The 20,647-nt window shown below is 41.1% G+C and overlaps 1 protein-coding gene across 1 annotated transcript; it reads left to right on the forward strand.

Moving 5' to 3' along the window:
• Positions 1-5,985: 5,985 nt before the first annotated feature.
• LOC112456725 lies at positions 5,986-20,209 on the forward strand. The gene is made up of 9 exons (XM_025019457.1): positions 5,986-6,036; positions 10,017-10,218; positions 13,851-14,079; positions 14,543-14,617; positions 15,808-15,958; positions 18,050-18,139; positions 18,559-18,642; positions 19,234-19,269; positions 20,048-20,209. The coding sequence occupies exons 2-9, from the start codon at positions 10,029-10,031 to the stop codon at positions 20,207-20,209; spliced, it is 1,017 nt and encodes a 338-aa protein (XP_024875225.1). The 5' UTR covers positions 5,986-6,036; positions 10,017-10,028.
• Positions 20,210-20,647: the final 438 nt, after the last annotated feature.

Here is a 20,647-nt window from a genome sequence, read left to right on the forward strand (position 1 = left end):
TACTTCAGACCGATCACATGCGACAAAAGTCGCGACATGCGATCTTTCGTGCTGCCGGAACATTTCCGCGGGCAATCACATCGAACGTCAATTATACGATGTATCGCTCTGTGCCAAATGATTCCGCGTCCGTGATGCAATTGCGCTTCGCACAGAATTGGCGATTAAGGAGCGTTTTAACGTAAAACGATAACATTGTTTCATTCAATTTTCTTATTAATCATTCTCGAGATAGGTGAAGGATCGATTTTTACATCATAGAGAGATATGTTGCGTTTTTGCATTTAAATTTTCCTTTTATTTATTTATTTATTTATCATAAAATTTATTAATTTATATATATATACATATATATTTTTATGATAAATAAATGAACAGAGGGAAAATTTAAATGCAAAATCACAACATATATCTTTATGTGATGTAAAGATCGATCCTTCATTTTCGGATAATTGGTTGTGAATATATTGTTACATACAAGTTTTTTTTCTTATCTAATATGAAAGATAAATAATCAAAAGTAAATTCCCTAACTTAATCGTTTAAATCTCATCGCATCCCACCCTTCAAAGTTCTCGATAAACGAATTCGGAAGTCTCATTAATTGCCACCCTGTGTTAGAGGGGACATAGGGAGGCTTTCGACGCCGCGAGCAATCCTAGGCGTTCCGGTGAAATTGGCGGTTCGTCGAAAGCAATTAACGTGCCAATTAGCCGAGCAGTACGTGGCCATTTGTGGCGATTAATCCGAATTCGAGCGCCCGGAAGTTAACGTCGATCGTCTCGCCGTCGTCCGTCCTCTTGCATTTCCTCTTTGACGAATTTCGAAGATGTGCCGCTAACGAGAGAAACGCGTCGCAATTGCAGTAACCGCGTCTTTGCGTTGCGAAGTTACAGTTAATCTGTAAAGTTAAAGTGACATTTGAAAATTATTTTAAATAGATAAATATAGATATAAAATTTTAATAAATAAAGTGATCGATTTGTGTGGAATACGAAATAAATATTGAGGTTTTTGGTTGTTGGGCGAGATCTTATATCTAATAATAATAATTTTTACGTGCTACGTGAAATGGTTATATTTTTCCCCGATAACCATCGCTGGAATTAAATTCGATGACTAGTCAAGAGTGTGCTCCTGACGAATTAAACCGCGTACCTTCTTCGTTATACCTCCGCGATTGCATCCGCGAGAGGCATTGAAGGCGTAATGAGCGCACGAGTGGCGAGATCGATTCAATTTCGCATCCGACGTCCTGGCGGGATATCCGTGATAATGAAAGAGGAAGCGCGGCTGATGAAGACGCGATATTAATTTCTATATTGCTTCCGCGCCGCGAGGGGAGAAAGAAATTCTCCGATGAGGAAGGGAGAGAACGAAACGGATAACTCCGACTTTCCTACTGCTCGCGTGCGGATTACGCTGTCTTATTTCGAGACGTCAGCGTCGGTCTCTTGAAACGAGACGCTCTTTCATGCGACCGGCGCTCATCGATTAACCGTCTTACCGGTTTTCCGGATGGTCGTACCCACGTGACGTAACGGTTCAACTACCGAGGGCTCCTGAAGACCGAGTTACTTAATTCTTAATTTATTCGACATTCAAGCTTCTATAAAACGCAGGACACGAGGCAAGTGCGATCGCGTTTATTTTCGCTCTCTTAGTTCTATATTTTTTGTTCTTCTTCTTCTCATGAAGAAGAAGTTCTATATTTTTTATTAATCTTATTTTATTTTATTATTGAACTGTTATGTTATTATGAACATTCTTATATCAATTGTGAACTTACGACACAGAATATTAAATTTATTTTTATACAACATACTTTCTTATATTATTTTTTTCGTTTTATTGGTAAGTTGGTAACTGAAATGACATCGACCGACCGCGATAAGATTATTCAGTAAGTTTTATTTTCTTTGTCGAGTACAAAGTTTCGCTTTCGGAGATATCGTACGATTATTTTTGTTAGAGTTCGATGAATCACGTCCCTGTACGATAGCATTCCGAAGTCACAAATTTCTTTTTTTCACCGTCGTGTCCCAAGAATGATGACCCTGAAATAAACGAGCGAGCTCGCTAGTCCGTGACGCAAATCTAATTTTCGTTGATTGACGTAAAACGAGTGAGCCGTAATAAATCGCGATGGGTCCGTACGATTAAAATGTGGGGGGGGGCCCCGCGCTCAACCATCTGTGACAAATTAGTTTTCGTACAGCGGAAAGACAGCTCGGGATCGTTCGTCCGATGGAAAGCCAATTTTTGCGGGAGCCACGTCGATAGCTGATGCAACCGGTGTCATTTTGCCGGCTCAAAAATGGCTTCTATCACCGAGAAGCCGAGTCGAAGGACGAGCTGAATATAACGAATGGCTGTTCCAGTTGCGAAGTATCGACGTAAAAGACCGCGTTTGTGTCTTAAGAGATAGAACACGTCGCACAGCCGCGTAGAAACAAACGCTTTATACAACCGTAATCAGCGGCACCGTAATACGAGATCGTCGAATGAGTCACTTGACGTGCGCGAGAGTCGCGTCGGTGACGATCCTGGGCCGACCGTCAGAAATTCCGCGGATGCGCCGCTGCGTTTCGGCGAAACCGGGAGCCGGTGTCGCGTCGCGTGTTCCGCGCGCGTATGCTTGCGTGCGTGTACACGCACGTGCGCGCCAATTCCCGTTCCATCCGAACGTGAAACCCCGGCACGCGTGCCGAAGTGCGAGCCGCTAATTCGAACGGAGAAAGGCCTGTCGAGGGCGAGACGAGGAACGGACGAGGATGGACAACAGACGTGAGTCATGCATACGCGCGTCTCTCACCTCCGCACAGTGTCGTCCACCAGGGACGTAGATTGTTTCTTTTTTACGTGTAACCCGATATGTACGACGGTAGTCATCTTCGAGTTTAAACATTTTGATAAATGATTGATGTCGCAACGATATATGCTGACTTATCTTGATTTACAAGAAACTGGAGTAAAACTTTAAGAGAATTTTAATTAGCCGTTGACATTACACAGATAGCGAATGTCGAGTCCTACGGACTTCTAATTTTATTTTATTCTTTTTTATGAAAAAAGAGATAAAAATAATTTATCTATATACATATTGCTTTTCTTATAAAAAAAAAAAGAAAACGTAATTGATCGAAATTATAAAATGAGTGGCAAAAATCCCAAAGACTTTACTTTACAATTAAGGATCAATAATTATATTTAACAGACTTAATTATAATTTTTTTGTAGAACGTACTATGTTATTATAGGTAGTAACATTTTTTGAGATTATATTTACTTATTTCCAAAAATATTAAAAGAAACTGTGTATTATATTCTATATATCTTATTTGTGATGAGATATCTGTGTAAAAAATTCTAACTACGGTGACAACAATGAATATATACTTAAGCTGTTGAAAATCACTCTTGTGCACTCTTGGAGTTTTGATGTCGTGATTAAAAGCCTGATGAATTAACTTCGCGCAAAAGCACGTTCAATAAAACGCGTCGATTCGCCTCATCCGTTTTCGCGCGTTTTTAGGTCATTAAACCGCGACTTATCTCGTCAACCAAGTGATATCTCTCTCGAGTAGGCGTTGTGTGCAATAACAAGAATTGAATGAAACATCGTGCACGAACGACAGATTATTAAAAATAAATGACAGCTCACGATGTATTTCGTCAACTTCTTTTCCTTTGATTTTTATATTCACCATCGAAAGGACGAAGAGCTTTCTATGGAAAATAAATGAAGGTGTGCGAAAGCTTAATATCGGGCTTCTTTCGTGGGTCGCGTGATCGGGATGAATGTGTCTACTATTCACGAAGATTAGGGTCGTGATCCTGATTATGGCCGTCGAGAGGGGAGCGGCGGAGAAGAAAAAGAGGAGACGGACAATACAAAGAAATGAATGAAAATCTCAGAAAATCGGCCGCCCTGATCAAAAGAGTCCTTGAAGCGCACCGAGGAGAAAGGAGGTGGAGTAGGCGGGTTACTATTTTTCGCCACTCTTTCATCCCCTACGGGACGAAAATACACACGGGCGGCGTACAGTTCCAGAGCGGACGCCGCGGCGCCGCTGGAAATAAGACGCGGAAAAGTTCCCGAAAAAAAAAGAAGCAAGACGAGGAGGAGACGGGGGATGCGCGCACGTTGCCGAAACGAGAGACACACTAGTCTCGTGCACTACTTCCGGGCTCCTCTTCTTCGTAACAAACCCTCTTCTCTTTCTCCGTCTCGCTGGTGCTCCGCTTTTGAAAGGAAATTTCCACACGAGGCGTAGCAACTGCTAACAAAGCACCGAGAGAATAATTCCGCGTCCCGTAAAGTTAATCAGCCCGCTGGCAATTTTCTTTTTAACGTCATCTAGTAATGCGGGAGAAAATAATGACGGCGGGATTAAAAAAAAAAAATGTATTAGAAAAGAACTTTTGTGTGGCAAACAATGGATATTCTTTCTGCTAGACTCGAGCACAGAAAAAAGCGATGTTTTCCTGTGAATTTTCAATAATAAAATTACTAACAATAAGATTATTGAACTGAAACTTGTACTATACAACTTATAATTTATTAAATTATGCAGAGTGATGATATTAAAGGTAATTAGAGCCACTAATTTTTAAATGTTTATATAAATGTATAAAAATGAATTAGATAAAAATTGCCACGTATTGGCAATTTATTGAAGTTGCCTCGTTTCGAGGTAGAGATTTCGGCTTTCTAAAATTTTGCATTTACTCCGCTTTTCCCTTTGTCTCTTTTCGTCCGTTTCCCGAGAGATCCGAAGGCGTATCGCTTCGAAATAAAGTAGACCGTCAGCGGTACTCTGTATACCGCATTAATACAGTACGGAATACCTCGAGAGCTCCGTGCGTATCGCAAGTGCGTGCGTGCGTGCGTGCGGCGCGAGTGTGCGTGCATTCTGACCCGATGCGTCGTGTCGGGGCTGCCATCGCGTTCGTTCACTCTTTATAAATAGAAACTTTAAATTCTGTCGCGAGTCGGGCGTGGCAGGACGCGAGAGGAGAGAGATCTACGATGATCCTGGTCACGAAACGCATACATACATCATTCAACGCGATCCGCTCGTTCTTCCCTCTCGTCTCGTGTCCCAGCGCGCCGCCGTTAATTCCCTTTCATCTTGTTATTTCACATAACATTCGCTTTTCTTGCCGAAATACCTCGTTAGTTCGCGAGTATATCAGCGTTTCACTTGTGACTGTCAACTCGCAATTAGTCCGAGGGAACATCGTCTATCTTTTTTTTTCTTTTCTGTTCAGAAATACAGATCTTCAAAAATACATTTTAATTATTTTCCGAAAGAATAAACATCTTTTTTACTATATAAGTGAATTTGACTGATATGTGGGTAATACAATTAAAGTGAAAAATTTATAGATATCACGCAATAATATTATTAGGCACAAAGATTTAGCCCGACTGTATATTCCATCTATTTGTTTTTTTTAACTTTTTAATTACTTTTTGAAATTTTTTATTTTATTTTCCGAAGCCACACCCGCGGTTTAATTATGCTAGACGCTGTACTAATTAAGGAATAAAGTACACACAAGTGTTGAAAATAATTCTTCCATGATTACTTAACTTCAAGATCCGACATTTGGTATTTTATTCGTGAATTCAGCAGGAACCACCTTGATGGCCGGTTCGAATCGAATCCTACGGTCGACTTAGCGTCGAATCGAACGGCTTTGAATCGAACACACGTTTGAAATTTAAGCCGAGCATAAATTCCGAGGAAAGCTCTCTGTTGCGGGTATCGGGGTGTTGCATAAATCAGGCGGGGATTCGCGGAACGAGTAGGTAGTAAAGTTCGCGCGAAGTGCACGATCGGCACACAAGTCGGATATTATTCATTGACCCGCCATGACCCCGACACTGTCATCGTTTCTACCTAGTTATCCCTTTATTATTTCTCGCTCCCGCTATACTTTTTAATTTTGACATATGTTTCTCTCTCTCTCTTACAGATATTCGGCGCGTGTACGAACTACGACTCGACATGCCACACCTTCTGTAAGGTAAGATATGGATCATTTTTTATCATAATCAGCTGACGCAATTCTCCTAATCCTATAGCAGAACTGAGGGAGGCAAAAGAAATGGAAAATGTCTTCTTTAACTATTAATTTTTTATTCGACTTTTACTGCGACTTTCTCGAGATGCATTAACGCATTAAGTTTTTTTTTTAGTAATTTTAATTGTATTAAAATATTTTTTCTATAAATGCTCCATTGTTGTTTCGACACTAATATAGTTTTATACAATATTTCAAAAATTATTCTGCTAGTTACGTGATTTTCTCATTTGAATTTACTATAGTTTGTAGCTTAGAACTTACTTAGCTCTGCTATGAGTGAAAGATACATATCTCTATAAAATCGTACGTTGCCGTAATAACAGCGTCTTCCTGGCGTAGTCATTTGACGGTTTATCGGGCGATCATCGGGCGAGATTTATGGCCAAGCATTTAGCGAAGGCTCGGCAACATTTTTCCAATTACGGGAAACAAAGGTACGCGGCAACTTTTGCAGAAGAGTTCGCATTGTTCTACTCCGAAATGCACGCGAAACGCATCGTGGCATAAGAGCGATGTTATTTCGCATTTCATTGCTTCTATAGATGCCATCGCGATGGGATAGAGAGAAAGAGAGAGAGGTGGATCGATGGTTCGTCGTCGCGGATGGTCGCCCGACTGTAATTGTTCCGGGAAACCGGAAGCGCGTAATTACGCTACGTATCGTATGGAAAATTGTGCGCCGTCGTTCGACGGCTTTTGCATGCATTCCGGGATGCGTGCGCCGCCCAGCTTTTGCAGCAATTCCAGCCGCATCCGTGTTGCACGGACAATTGAAAGTGCGCAAACATTTTCAACGTTTACGAGATAAAAGTAGTTAGTTACTCGTGATTAGCGTCTAGTCAATGTTTGATACGAAGGTGTGGAATTTCGCAACATAGGATAAAAATAACCTGTTCCTTAAAATATACGTGATACGTGAAAGTCAAACATATTCTTTATATCTACACTGAGAAAAAAAATTTCTGCATTTTAGTAAATATTAGTTTGCATACAACTGTGACTCCATTTATTAAAATGAAGAAAATTTTCCTTTTTAGTATATGTATTCACTGACAAAAAAATATACTAATAAAAGGGAAAATTTAATTTTTTTTTAAACCAATATTTACTAAAATGCAGAACATTTTTTTCTCAGTGTACGTAAAAATCAAACCTCTTTATATCTAACGTAAAAGTCAAACATTCCCTTTATATCTCTAAATAAACAAAATATATCTTATCTGTACGTTCTTCTCTCGGCTAAGATTATCGTATCTTTTAAACACAGAAATTCAAAAATTTCATAAATATACAAACTTAAATTTATCCAAGCAACATTCTTATAATATTATATTACTTTTAATTTATGTAATAATTTTGATAACAAAAATTGTCGTGTCACTGATCGACAAATCTCGGCAAGCTCGATCAAACGAGTTAACATTAGAAAAGAAGTTTAATGAGATTGAAAGGTGATTTAACGAGTGTGAAAGGTGGATATGACATATATGTATATAGCATTAGTGGATGTGACATTAGCATTAGTGGGTCTGTATGCTCACTTGTTGCAAAGTTAGCCGACGATCTTTGGAATGAGGCACGTAGATATCCGTTCCAACTCGTTTAACGTATATGAACTTTTCTCAAAAGATCTCTCGGTGGTTCCTTTAGTGAAATTACGCCGGTTGCATTCCCGAGCGCGACATTTGCGAAAACGGGCGCCATAAACGCGCGGTGTTCGATAGTAATTCCGGGTAAGCGCACGTCATTCCAGAAACCGCGTCAAGGCCGTGGCTGCTCCTATATCGATAAAACTATTTCACGAGCAACGAGGCTATCAATTCCCACGATCGACGTATTCCGAATTCGCGATATAACTCGAAATCCAATAGTTTTCACACTACATTTAGCATCGAGCCGGTCAAGCGTAATTTAACTTTTATTTGATACGTTAAACACGGTATTATAAACGAAACTGTAAATAGAAATGTTGATTTTTTTATTATTATCAGGCCAGAATTAAGCATAATTAAATTAGTATAATTATTAAATAGCAAAATTTGCGATTTACGCTTACAGTCTTTAAATAATTAATAATTATGATTAATAATAGAAATAAGCGGAGCGAAAATAATTATCGGTCGTGATTTATTTCATCGTTCCAGTCAGCAATCAGAAAATAATTGCGCTTTTGATTATGATTGATGCAACAAATTAGCGGTACGTTAAAGAGAGATACCAATGCCTTTTTATGCAATCCATACGTTAATCCAAGCTTATACAAATGTGTAAACTCATTAATTAATGTGAAAAATAATTTTCAATTAATTATACCAAAGATAATGAGGAAACACCTAATTACTGAACGACAAACCAATCAATCTCCGCACCATCGAAACCCGTGCGGAGATTTTAGGCTCTTTCGGCTACCATTCTGAATTACTCGAAATTTAAAATGACAAAGAGATGGGCGGAATAAATTCTCCCACGGCTGTTCACGCGCGTATTTTTGACGACATCGCACTTTAACATACCACCGTCGCGTAACTAACGGCGACACGGCGGGCTTAATAAGAACCGGCAGCGCTAATTCTCCGGCGGGCTTCCCCACGTTCTCTCCCGGCGCGGCGCAGCGTGGCGGTGGTGCGGAGCGGAGCCCAGCTCGCCGTCATCCTCGTCAGCTGTGCGAAGGTCAGGGTCGCGCGCACGCCAGCCGAGAGGGTGCAATCGATGCACCGTCCGCTCCGCCGTCGCTCCGCGCATCCCCTCGCCGGATGCAGTTGCCATGGAGACCGTCTCTCCTGACCCCCATTGCCTGGAGGAGAGCGAAGAGCGGCAGGCGGCCCGTTGACGCACGGAGAAGGGACCCGGGGATCGAGTATCAATCCTGTATACGGTCGCGGAGTGGCGCGAGCGAGTGACGAAGGCGCGTTTAATGCATTCCGCGTTTCTTCTCTCGCTCTCCTTCCCTTCTTTGCGATTCGTTAAAGGCGACATTCCGCCGCGAGGAATCTTTTCCGCGTGCCTGCCCCGTGTCCGGAACGCGCCGATCCTCTTTGGGAAAGAGACGCTCGGGAAACTTAATCTCTTTGCGCGCTGTGAAGAATATTCGCGCGTCCCCTCGTGCAATTGTGTCCCCTCGGTGAGAGAGTCTCTGTGAGTTGTTCATTTGGTGCCGCGTCTTATGCGATAATAGACACCCGTGGGCAAATAGTGCGTAATAAAATCACATGAAGCAACGCGAGAAAATATAATATAATTGAAACGTGTATTATAATATTTTAAACCGCTACATATCGATGTCACTTTAAATTTAAATTTAAATAAAATTGATCATAAAATATGCTTAAAATTATCTCAGTTAATCAAATGTTGATTGATACCGTTGTTTAATCAATTCAATCACATGGTAATGATAAATAATTGACTCCTGTAAAATTACATAACAACAATCATTTCACTAACTGCTCTCTGTGACTCGAAATATTCCCTCAAACAATAAGTATGTAAAAAGTTTCCTCCTCAAACATTATTAGAATCAATCGATTTTTTTAATCAATCGTCACAGAAATAAATTATGATCCTCTAATCAAGGCGCATTATTTGCGCCAAATTAAGTTGCGCAAGGTCGTTCCGAGAGAGAGAGACGAAAGTAAGGTCAGCTGATAGAAATCAATATTCCCCGAATCTCGTCCGCGCAACACATAGCCCCTCACGAAGACCACACCTTCGCTTTTAATTCCGTTCCGCGCTTATTAAACGGCCAGGCGTGGAGAAGCAAAGTATTTTAACGTCGCGTTCGACATCACGTCCGGGAATTCGAGGCGGGAAAGATGGACGGCTGGAAGAGTTGGAAAAGGTCGGAGAGCTCGTTTCTCGCGGCATGGTACCAGCGCGTGAGAGAGTCCTACGTCGCAGTTTGGTTCTTCGGGGTGTTTCAGAGCAGCGGAACAATGTCGACGAGCACCGCCCTCGGTGGCGGTGGCGGAGGCGTTGGCGGTGCCCTCAGCCTGATGGGTTGCGTGAGGGAGGCCTCGCCGCCCCCTCAGAACCACCATCAGCACCATCATCATCAGCAGCATCGCACTTTCGGCCTCGGCGAGTTCCCGGCGGCCCAGCACAGCGTCGATCCTCTGCCCAAAGGTCAGCATTTGAATATTCTCTTAGCATACTTTGACAGTTCGTATATCCTTGCGAGATGGACGAGAGAGCGTTCTGAGAATATAATCTTTTAGTAGTTATCAATTCAATTACAGAATATAATGAGCATATCATAATTTTGCAATTTCTTTACGCAAAACTCTAATAATTTTATGTTAATATGTCGATCTTGCGGTTTTACCTCTCTTTTTTAGTTTTGCAAGCAATTACGTGATTATCGGTGTTAATATATGTAATATTTTATTGATTTTCTATGAGGTTACGAGGACATCTGCTTACAATATCATTCATATAACGCATGCATCATTATCGATACTATATTATTCACTAACAATGAGATATACATATGTATTAATTGTTAGAATATTAACAATAGGATAGATTAATATAAGATTTGATGATTACCGAGCGCATTTTCCAACTATTCGTTGCATTATTTAAATAGAATGAATTTCCCTGGGAATTGTTCTCTGTCAAATTTTAGATGATAGTAGAAATTAGATAGTAGATACACAGGTACAACGCTGGCGGCGACGGTCTAGACACGCCGTCGGAAAAACTGTATTTTCTCCTCCGAGAATCGGATTCTCGGGGTCGCGTTCGTTCGGGATACGCGAATTCCTTAGACGCGTATTACTCCGAGGCAAGTCGCGAGTAAACGAGGCGTATGATGAAACATATGGATTTCGTCGAACGCCACGTTTGCGCGAAATGTCGATTTCCTATTAAAAAAAAAAACCACGACGCATTGCGACAATTCAATAACAGAATTATTCTCTTAATTCAGCAGTTATTCGTATTTTTTTACGGATGTAGTTCGATCATTTTTACATTTAATAAAAATGAAAATAATAATTACTTTTTATATATTTAAAAAAAATAATTGAAATATGATTGATTGACATTTTTTTTTATTTATCTTTTTCTTGCCTGAAGTTCAGAATGATTTTTCTTTGGAAGAGATAAATTATTAATTTTGACTCAACGGTTCTCCCAGGTTTACGCCCAAGTTAGCATCGCGTTACGGTATCGTCCGTAATCCGCAAGGCTGTACAAATGCGAGAACGTCCTCCTCGCATCTCGGGCAAGGATGGCGAATCGAGGTCGTCGTTAGCGGTAGTAAGAAGCGCGTACGTTTAATTAGGAGCGGACAGAGATTAAAACGACAATTATGATTACGGTAGGCGGCGAGCTGTGATTTCTTTTTTTCTTCTTTCCTCGTTTTGCGTTACGGTACGCCGTGACTATTGTTCGGAGTAGCCGCGTTATGTGTCATTATGGATGAGTTTCCGGGTCGGAACAACGACCCCCCCCCCACCCCCCGCCATTGGATTAAGTCCCGGCAAATTGCAGAGCTCGGCGACCGCGGGGGCAAATTAACTTGGGAGTTAATTTTTTTTAGACTCGAGGGCATAATTAGCGGGGAAACTTTGTGATTTCTCGGTTAGTTGACATTTGTCATTGCCCTGACCGAAATTTTTTCGTGATTAATACATTAACTTTCGAGAGAACCTAAATGTTAACCTTTCTCGTACAAAATTTAATTTATCTGTCTTGTATTAAATTTCAGTTTAAACTCTAATTGAGAAAAGTCCTCGAATATTAATAAAACAATATACTCTGCACCGAATAACCGAGATATATTTCATAGAGTTGCTTTTAATCTCGACCGAAATGAGATTTTATAAAACTGTCTATATATAATGTTATAATTTTCCACAGCTTTTTTTATACGACTTTATTATTTTTCATAATTTTATCGTATCGCGTTTGCATTAACACATTTGACTTTTGCAATATAATTTACACCTCAGATAATCTTGCCTTTGAAGATCCGTCGGTTTTTTCTATTTGAAGAATTTCCGTGGTTGCGGTGCATTATTATTCTTCGATATCGTACAAACAGATATTCTCGTTACGTGCGATAGACAGCCGTGAGCGAGCGACTGAGGCGTAGCATTATTTTTCGCGCTTCAACGACGCCGGAGCCGTCGTTGAAGCGTGTAAAGTGCGCTCAGAGAGTGTCAAGTACACAGTAAAGATCACTCCCGATCAAGCGTGCATTCCTCTCCCCTTGTCTCGTTAAGGCCGCGTGGGTCGGTATTTGATCGCTGAACGATACGTATAAGCACGGCGGTAGATCGACTTTAAGCTCAGCATCGCGCGGCGTCGAGATGAGATTGTGGTAGATCGACTTTAAGCGCGACGTCATCACGCCGCGTCGAAATTGGGTATGCAACAACGAATCAGGATATGCATTGGCTTTAAATATTGCTTATATTGAATATCGATTCTGCATTGTTGTTACGGAATACGTAAAATTAAATGTGTGGCCAGAATGGGAGAATTATTCGAAGGCCACTATCGTATATATTTATTACAAAAGAGATTTGCGTTCTTATACATTAAAATAGACATAGTATAGACTTTATTTAGGTCATTTGTATTTTGCTGTCGTCGTAATTTTGTTGGAACCTTGTTTTTCGTATATCGATAATTTCGAGAAGTTTTTTTTATTTCTTCTCATTTGTTTACTCTTCTAACATTAATATAGGTTACGCTTATTTAGTTTTACTAGTTTTATTTTTGTTACTTTTGTTACAATTATTTTACTATTTCGATTCATCGCGAAGTGCGACGTAAATGTATGTGATGGCTGCCTTAAGTTTTTATTTTCCGGTCTGCCATCTCGTCGAGATTGCCCATCTACCTGCCTGCTAAAAGTCTGAAATCTCGTCTTTATGCATTAACGTCGAAGGCATCATGAGGTTTCCTCGAGAAACATCGATAGATGCGTCACGTCGAGCGATAAAGTTGAAGTGCTCGTGAGTGACAGGGACAGAGACAGGTCGGAAAAGAGGGGGCAGGAAGAGGTTAAAGGCCATTAGAGAGAGAGATCGAGTACCGGCACTACATTAGGCTCGTACCTTATAAGGAGAAGCTCTCCCGGCTCACGATATATCGAACCGATATAGAATTATCGAGGGGCCGAGCTTGTAATCTTATCATGTCACAACCGTCGCCGTGTATTTTGCGTATTTATCCGTGAAATCAGTCAGGTGTATATGTGCAATAGGTGTAAACGGAATTCTATACGCGAATTCTAGTTCTAGGATCCATGTAGGATGCCTCCTCTCGACTCGCTCGTAGATTTCCTCGGTAAATATCGCCCGACCATCGTGCATCTCGCAAAGATCTCAAAATTGTTATTTTCAGTGATAATAACACAAATGTGTGGCACGCATTTCGCTAAATATTTAGAATTTAATTAATGAATATTAGAAGTTATATTTGTATAATCGTATGTTGTCACTTGGTTCGTAATATATTTCTACTTTTTAATTATTGTAGTGTTATCTCAACCTCTTCTGAGATGAATTTTTAATAGTTAGAAAGAAGTGAAGATTTAATTTTTTATTTAATTATATTTTGCTTAATTTAAATTCATAGGAATTAAAGAGAAAATAATGAAAAAAAGTTGAAAATACTGTGGTGAATATTGTTCGTTTTGTCAAGAATGTTAGAATTAAAAAAGGACTGATTGTGTTCATATATGTATATAAGTGTTCTTGAAGAGAATTTAACCGAACACTTCGCATGCCTCTCGCTTGCAGAACCAAAGAAGCGCCGTTTTCATCCTCTGCGCGGTCTCCGGAAGATCTTCCGGCGAAAGAGTCGCGGTGCCGCCGATGCACGGTCCGTCTCCAATTCTGCCGATCGGGATGCCGAATTGGCGCGCCTCCCACGGGAGGAGATCACGATGAGGCATCCTGCGGGACGCCCCGAGGAAGCCCGTAGCAGGAGCGCCAGCGAGCTCCTCACCGACTCCTGCGATCGGGAAAGGTAAGGAAACATCTCTCTATATTTTATTATCAATCTCGGAAATAATTTTTTTTTTAAAGTGTACTTAAAATAATGAATACAAAAATCGGCAATCTAAAAGATCGATTTTACGCGTATATAAGAATCTATCTATATTTTATATATATTCACTGATATTATTATTTTTTAAAAATAATTTTCGAAAAATTTAAAAATAAATGCGGCTCGTAATCGTTTCTATATCTTAGAAATTACTATCTAAAATTGATTATATAAAGTTAATTGATACAATGATAGCTTGGGTTTACGCAAGATATGTAATATCTTGAATTTTTAAAAAATTGCTTCCTTGTAAGATAAAGATTACTTCAAGTACACGCGAAATATTTATGCAGATCTTTCTTAGCAGATTTGCGATATCAGAGCATTGTAGTATTCATCGATTTGTTAATGTTTGCAACAATACCATGTTAAATCTTTTCAGTGGACGACTGCACGTCCGATCGTCAAAAAGATGCAAATTCATCGCGTCTTTCAAGACTCGCGGATCGTTTAAACAGTAAATATCACGAAATTTATCTCGGCGCCAGTAGGTCACTGAGTTATATGGCAGTCGCTTTACTTACGGAGAACCTAATTATCATCTCCGAAAACAATTTCCTAACGGCAAACGTAGATAATAGCGCTATAGTCATGTTACCAAAATATCAACTATTGATAACTAGCTATTTCCTGTAATGTCTAACGAAAGAATTAAAAATAGAAGAGCCGTGGAGTAACACTGACCTTGTTCAAATATGAAAATCTAAATCTACATTTTAAAGTAGTTTTATCACAAGAGCTTATAGACTTGATTAAAATGTAGGTAACCGCCAATTACTGTTGTTGTTTCTAACAAAAGTTCTCTCTTGAATTCCTATTTATAATTCAATTTTATCTTTAGCTTTATTTTACCTTTCAACTCTGATAGTTTTTGTCTAAAAATAACACTACTAGTAGCAAAAAGAGAGATCTCTTCTTTTTTTTAAACGGATGTAAAATGCTTTTATAGCCTTTTTGAAGCGCGAATCGAACCGCGAGCGTGTTCGGCTCGTTATCAATTTACGATCCTTGGCCTCGTTTTCTCGTTCAGCTTTTATTTTTGTCCTCGTAGTACCTCGTAGTAGCTGCTTACCTCGTAGTAGCACGAAACTTGAGGGCGTTTTGCGTGCTCTGCATGATTTACGTGGGTCGATATATGCATCGTCGTATTGTATAACGGCGACGCGGTTTGCTTTCGTTCGAGCGATAGCGCACATTACAGAAAGGCCGCATAATTATCTGTCGTTGTTGACGTGTGTCATTCCTGGCAGATAACTCATCGCCTTATAATTACGAGTATTAATAGCATCGAGTAAATTTTACGTTAAACGATATGCGCATATACTTTTTCTCTTTGCAATGAATATAGGATTATAGAACGACAATTTTATCACAGAAGGAGAGGATAACATTTTTTTGAATATTATAGATTATTATTTTATTTTATTTAATTACTTATTTACGCGATATATTTTCTTGCACAGTTGTATATATTTTTGGACACACGTACTTACATGAGTTTTGTTTCCTTTCAATTTGAATAATTCGATTTAATAATGTGACACGAAATTTCTATTTTTAAATGAAATGCCATCAGGGAAGTTCGAGATAAGAGGATCTCTTGTAACATACTTTATTGAACGCGTCGTTGTCTCTCTGCCCTTTTAGCGTATTCCTCCGACGAGGCGGGGTGGAGGATAGTTTCGTCAAGTTACGAGGAGGCGCCGGCAAATTGTCAGTGTCCCACGATAGCGTTTTCCCGGGAGAAGTTCCTCACACTCGGCCTCTCTCCTCGCTGGCCAGCCTGGCGACGCTCGAGGTCAGTATTTATTCTCGTATTCAGATGTCACAGATGTTCTGTAAAACGTTCGAACTGCTTTTAACGTATTTCTCAGGGGACTGGTCACGAAGGACCGGTAGATTATTTAAGTCCAAGCTAAGACACATCGCTAAAGAAATATTGAAGATAAGATTTCCCAAACTTGCATAAAATTATGAAGAAAGAAAGAAATGTTTATTTTTTTTTTAATTTTTAAGAAAACTTGGGTATGCTAAGAACTGGTAGATTATTTAAGTCCAAGTCTTGAGACACATGGAAATCTGCTAAAGAAATATTGAAGATAAAATTTTCCAAACTTGCACAAAATTTAAAGAAAAAGAAACGTTTATTTTTTTTTAATTTCTAAGTAAATATGCGGTATGTTAATAGTTCGCTCGTTTATTTTATAATCGCTATATAAAAGATAAAGTATTGAAGCGTTAGTAAAATCAATATTTAGTGGCATTATTTTCTGTGCGTTTGAAAGATTGATGCAACATTCACGCAATTATTCGCTAGGCGGACGCTCGTAAAGTTTTCCTTTCCACCGGCCGGTGAAACTCCCGGCGACATTCGAATTATCCGTAAGAGCCGTTATAATCGTGACGCAAGTATACGTACGGTCGTGTGTGTAGTTTACATATCCGCGAATTATATACGCGAGTGCGTTGGGGATTCGCGAGTCGTGTGCTCGCCACTGCGTGAAGCGTGAACGGCTGCAAAAACGGCCGATGCTTCACGTCTCATCTCGCGGTCATCGGGAGATCCGCCGAGGTATTCTAAGCACGCGCGAATCGAGCCTATACGCGATTACACATGTCCGCGATCGGCTCGTGACTTGTCTTCCAATCTTTGCGGCGCGCGGCGCGGCGAAGAATCGCGGCGCACTCGCACTCGCACTCGCACTCGCGTTACTCCGGGTAAACCGATCACCGTTACCGGTATAGGTAACGTTGCATAAATGACGATGCGCCGCGAGCGTAATTAACGAACAAGGCTGCTAATTAACCGGCGCGGCGGGCGGCCGATGTTCTGTATTTCCTCGAACAAATGCGCGACTTACTTTTTCTTTCTCTCGTCGCACACCGTTACTCTTTCGTTATTCTTCCTTTCGCGCGACCGTAGATCGTTATCTCCGTCTTTTTCGTCGCTTCCGTCCATTTTACTGCCACTCTAGCACGTATCGTTTATGACGAAAGTAATAACAGTTATTTTAAGGAGCGAATTTTTAAAGTTAAAATAGTAATTTAATGATTTGTTTTTAATTATATTTTATCCATTGCATTCAATTTAAATCCATGGCGATTAAATAAAGAAGAAAAGAATGAAAAAAATTGAAAACACTGGTGAATTATTGTTCATTGTTTTTTGTCAGCAATATTAAAATCTAAAAAAATAAATATGTATATATACGCCAGTATTCCTAAAAAGATTATCATTTATCAATATTACGTTCATTGCAGTATTCGAAAATAGCACAGTAATATTAGTAGCGATATATTATTGTGATAAGAATTATTTAATTAATCGACCTACAGCTCGCGACGAATATTAATTCGATTAAAACAAGCAATAATTTACAAATAATAATTTACAAAGCGCACTCCATATCGAAATATATATGCCAATAAATTATATTTTATGCTTCGATTAGAATAAGAGGTATAATTATACTTTATCTATATATTTTTATTAATAGTAGGCGATATGCATTAATTCGATTTTCTGGGAACGTAATATTTGTAAAGATAGAATTTTTTCATTTCTCGCTTTCGCAAACTTATATATTCCGGCAAATTATATCGTGCATCTCGATTAGAACGGCGATAATGATAGCCCGAGCGCGTCTCCCGCGACGGCCGCAATTATCACGAATTGATAATTATTTGATGGTTCATGTCAGAATGCCACGCGATATGTGGGACGATCCTTTCCATCCTTTCTATTTTCGAGAGAAAAATGAGAAGCGCGTTCCGTCCTGATACTTGAGGAAAGTCGCGAATAGTTTTCACGTTCGTGGAAAACCCAAAACCCCGCGAGGGACTCGAAGGTTTCACTTTGCGTGAACGCTTCTTCGTCTCTGTTTTCCAGCGGAGGCCGGCCAGGAAGAGTAACGAGATCATCGAGCACAAGGAGTACAATCATCATCACGTCGCACAAAGGCACCGGATATCCCTTCGGGTAATTCGCGGAAGCTTTTAACATACTTTTAAGGCTCGTAAATCGACGCGTTATACAAGTCGAGGCCGGCACTTTTAGCGATAAACATTTCGCGCGAAACGCGCGCAATAATCTTTATCGCCGTATTTCTCTGTGTCGGAAATATATTTTTCCCCCCTTTTTCGCGACGTTAAAATGTCGCCTTCTATACGCCTGACGCACATAATGACGAAGATAAAATTCGCGTTCTGCAATACGGCGAGAATATTTTGCTTTCAAGTGTAAATTAATGAGTGAAAAAAAAGATGAAAAGTATAAGAAGCCCGTCCTCTCGAAAAATAAGATTTCTGCGTCAGATAAAGTTTCTGCAAATGACACAGCACCGCAACACACCGCGCGCATATATAATTATTGACCGCCACCTTATCGTTCGTTCGTAGGTACTCGAGCAAATAAAAACGGTCATAGAGAACCGGAACCAACTGGCCTCGGCGACCTCGCCGGATACGGCCAGTATAGCGCACGTAAGTATTTTGGCGAACGAATTAATTCGTCCAGATCTCGAAAGGGCAAACGACAACTTTCGGTCAGTCGATCTCCCGAAACGCGACTGTGTGATTATCCGGTCCGCAAACCTTTCACTTAAATAAAAAAAATTTTTTCTGCAGTGTTTGCATTTAATAAATTCCATAGGTGGTTTATTAAAAAATTAAATATTTATTGTGTATACTAAATTACAAAATTGGTCGTCTTATCAATTGTTACGCAACGTGGTCCGCGCTGTTGCCTTACTTGCAGCCGAATGCCTTATTCGTCGTAATTAAATTTTGCACCGTAAAATTTAGTGAGTTAAAGTTAATTTACATTTTTCAATTCGAGTTAATTTTTTCACTTTTGCGCACGAGCGGCGCGAAATTTTTTCAAGACGCGCGTGCGGGGCCGAAGGAAAGCTGGGCCGCTCTTCTTTTAATAAAGACAGAAAGCCAGGCAGAGCGATAGGCTCCTCTCCGCGCCGCGGCTAATTACCGGCGCGTTTCACCCATTTTTTTCCTAATACGTTACATACACGCGGCGCGCATACACAAGTGACGTCACGTTTCGCTTTTGCGTTTCAGGCTGCCGGCGAGCGGTATCAGCAGGAAACCACCGAGGTGAGATAAAGTGCGCGACGAGCGTTACTTTTTACTCTCGCGGCGTATTGGCGTCCGCGCGCGCTGTGTCGGCCGCAGTTTCGATCCGCGACGCGGCCGTCCGGTATCGCTCGCCGATAGCGCGACTATATAAGACGGTGGCAAACCGATCGCGGTAGCCTCGACCAATTTTTTTTTTTTTTTCATGTCGCTGTCTCGCGTGTTCCGCGCCGCGCGTCTCTCATCTCCGCGATCCTTCGATTTATTTTTTCGTGAGATGACATAACGGCGATCTGTCGAAATCGCGCGCGACAGAGTGTACACGTGTACAAGTGTGTTAAGTGCGCGATCTGCCTACGAAAATGAGCAACGATGCGGCACGCCGGAAACCTGTGCGACGGATGCTCAATAGAGTCCTGCTCGTGTCCTCAATCGTGTCAGCCTTCAGGGCTAGAATCGGGGTAAGAGGAGGGAGGAGAGGACAGAGGAGGAATCTCCTCGTCTCCTCTCATTACTCCGAGTTAATGTAAACTTTCTCCGTCGGCCGCTCGGGGAAAAAAAAAGAACGCGATCTCGCCGAGGTGACAGCCTGTCATCGACTTTCCTTCCTTACGTCACACTCGCGCTCGGCCTGTCTCTCTCCGGCTAGATACATGTACATATTTGAGTATTCGTAATCCGCGAACGTTATCTCGCCGGAAGACTCGCGTCGAGACCGCTCGTCGGGATCGAATATTTCGCGTATTGTGCTCTAGAATCGTCTCGTAATCGAATTAATCGGGTCGTTTTCCATTTTTAGAATCGCTTCACCGTGTTCGAGAGACATGGGGAGAGGAGCGGCGCGGAGGAGAGCCAGCAGGCGAAGGTGAGTGCACGATCTGAAGAATATATCATTCATATATACGGTGTATACATGCATTCTACCGGTTTCGCCACTCGTCCCGGCACCACCGCGTGCTGAGAAAGAGAAAAGCGTATCCTTCCTCCTCCCCGAAATACCGCGCTAATCAGACACTGCCGTAAATCAACCGGCGAATTTCTGCAACAGGTGGCGAATGGCGAATCCGATAGAGAGAGGGAGCGAGAGAGACAGAGGAGCCCGTTAAAATCTCGTCTCTCTCGCTATTAGATAACCCCTTTGTATGCGCGCTGCCAACGAATCGCGCGTAACGTGGGAACGATCGCGTTTGTTGACTACGAGATATGAGTCCGTTGTACCGCCGTCGTGCCGCATTATCGTCGTCATCCTCGCGTGCGGGTGACACCGGTACACCGGGCTTTGTAACGGGAACCTCCGACGAGGTCGTCGCACGACCGAAAAAGCTATAACGCCCGCGGTGCGTCTCGGCACCTTTGTTCCATCCACCTGAAACGTATCCGGGTTAGCCTGACCCTCCCC

This window comes from Temnothorax curvispinosus, unplaced genomic scaffold (genome assembly GCF_003070985.1).
Source record: "Temnothorax curvispinosus isolate PA1 unplaced genomic scaffold, ASM307098v1 QBEX01000647.1, whole genome shotgun sequence".
Classification (NCBI taxonomy): Eukaryota; Metazoa; Arthropoda; class Insecta; order Hymenoptera; family Formicidae; genus Temnothorax; species Temnothorax curvispinosus.

Coding starts and splice junctions, on each gene's coding strand:
- LOC112456725 (XM_025019457.1), top strand. CDS start 10,029: ATGTCGACGAGCACCGCCCTCGGTGGCGGTGGCGGAGGCGTTGGCGGT. Junction 14,618..15,807: donor ACTCGCGGATCGTTTAAACA/GTAAATATCACG, acceptor CTGCCCTTTTAG/CGTATTCCTCCGACGAGGCG. Junction 18,643..19,233: donor ATACGGCCAGTATAGCGCAC/GTAAGTATTTTG, acceptor TTTGCGTTTCAG/GCTGCCGGCGAGCGGTATCA.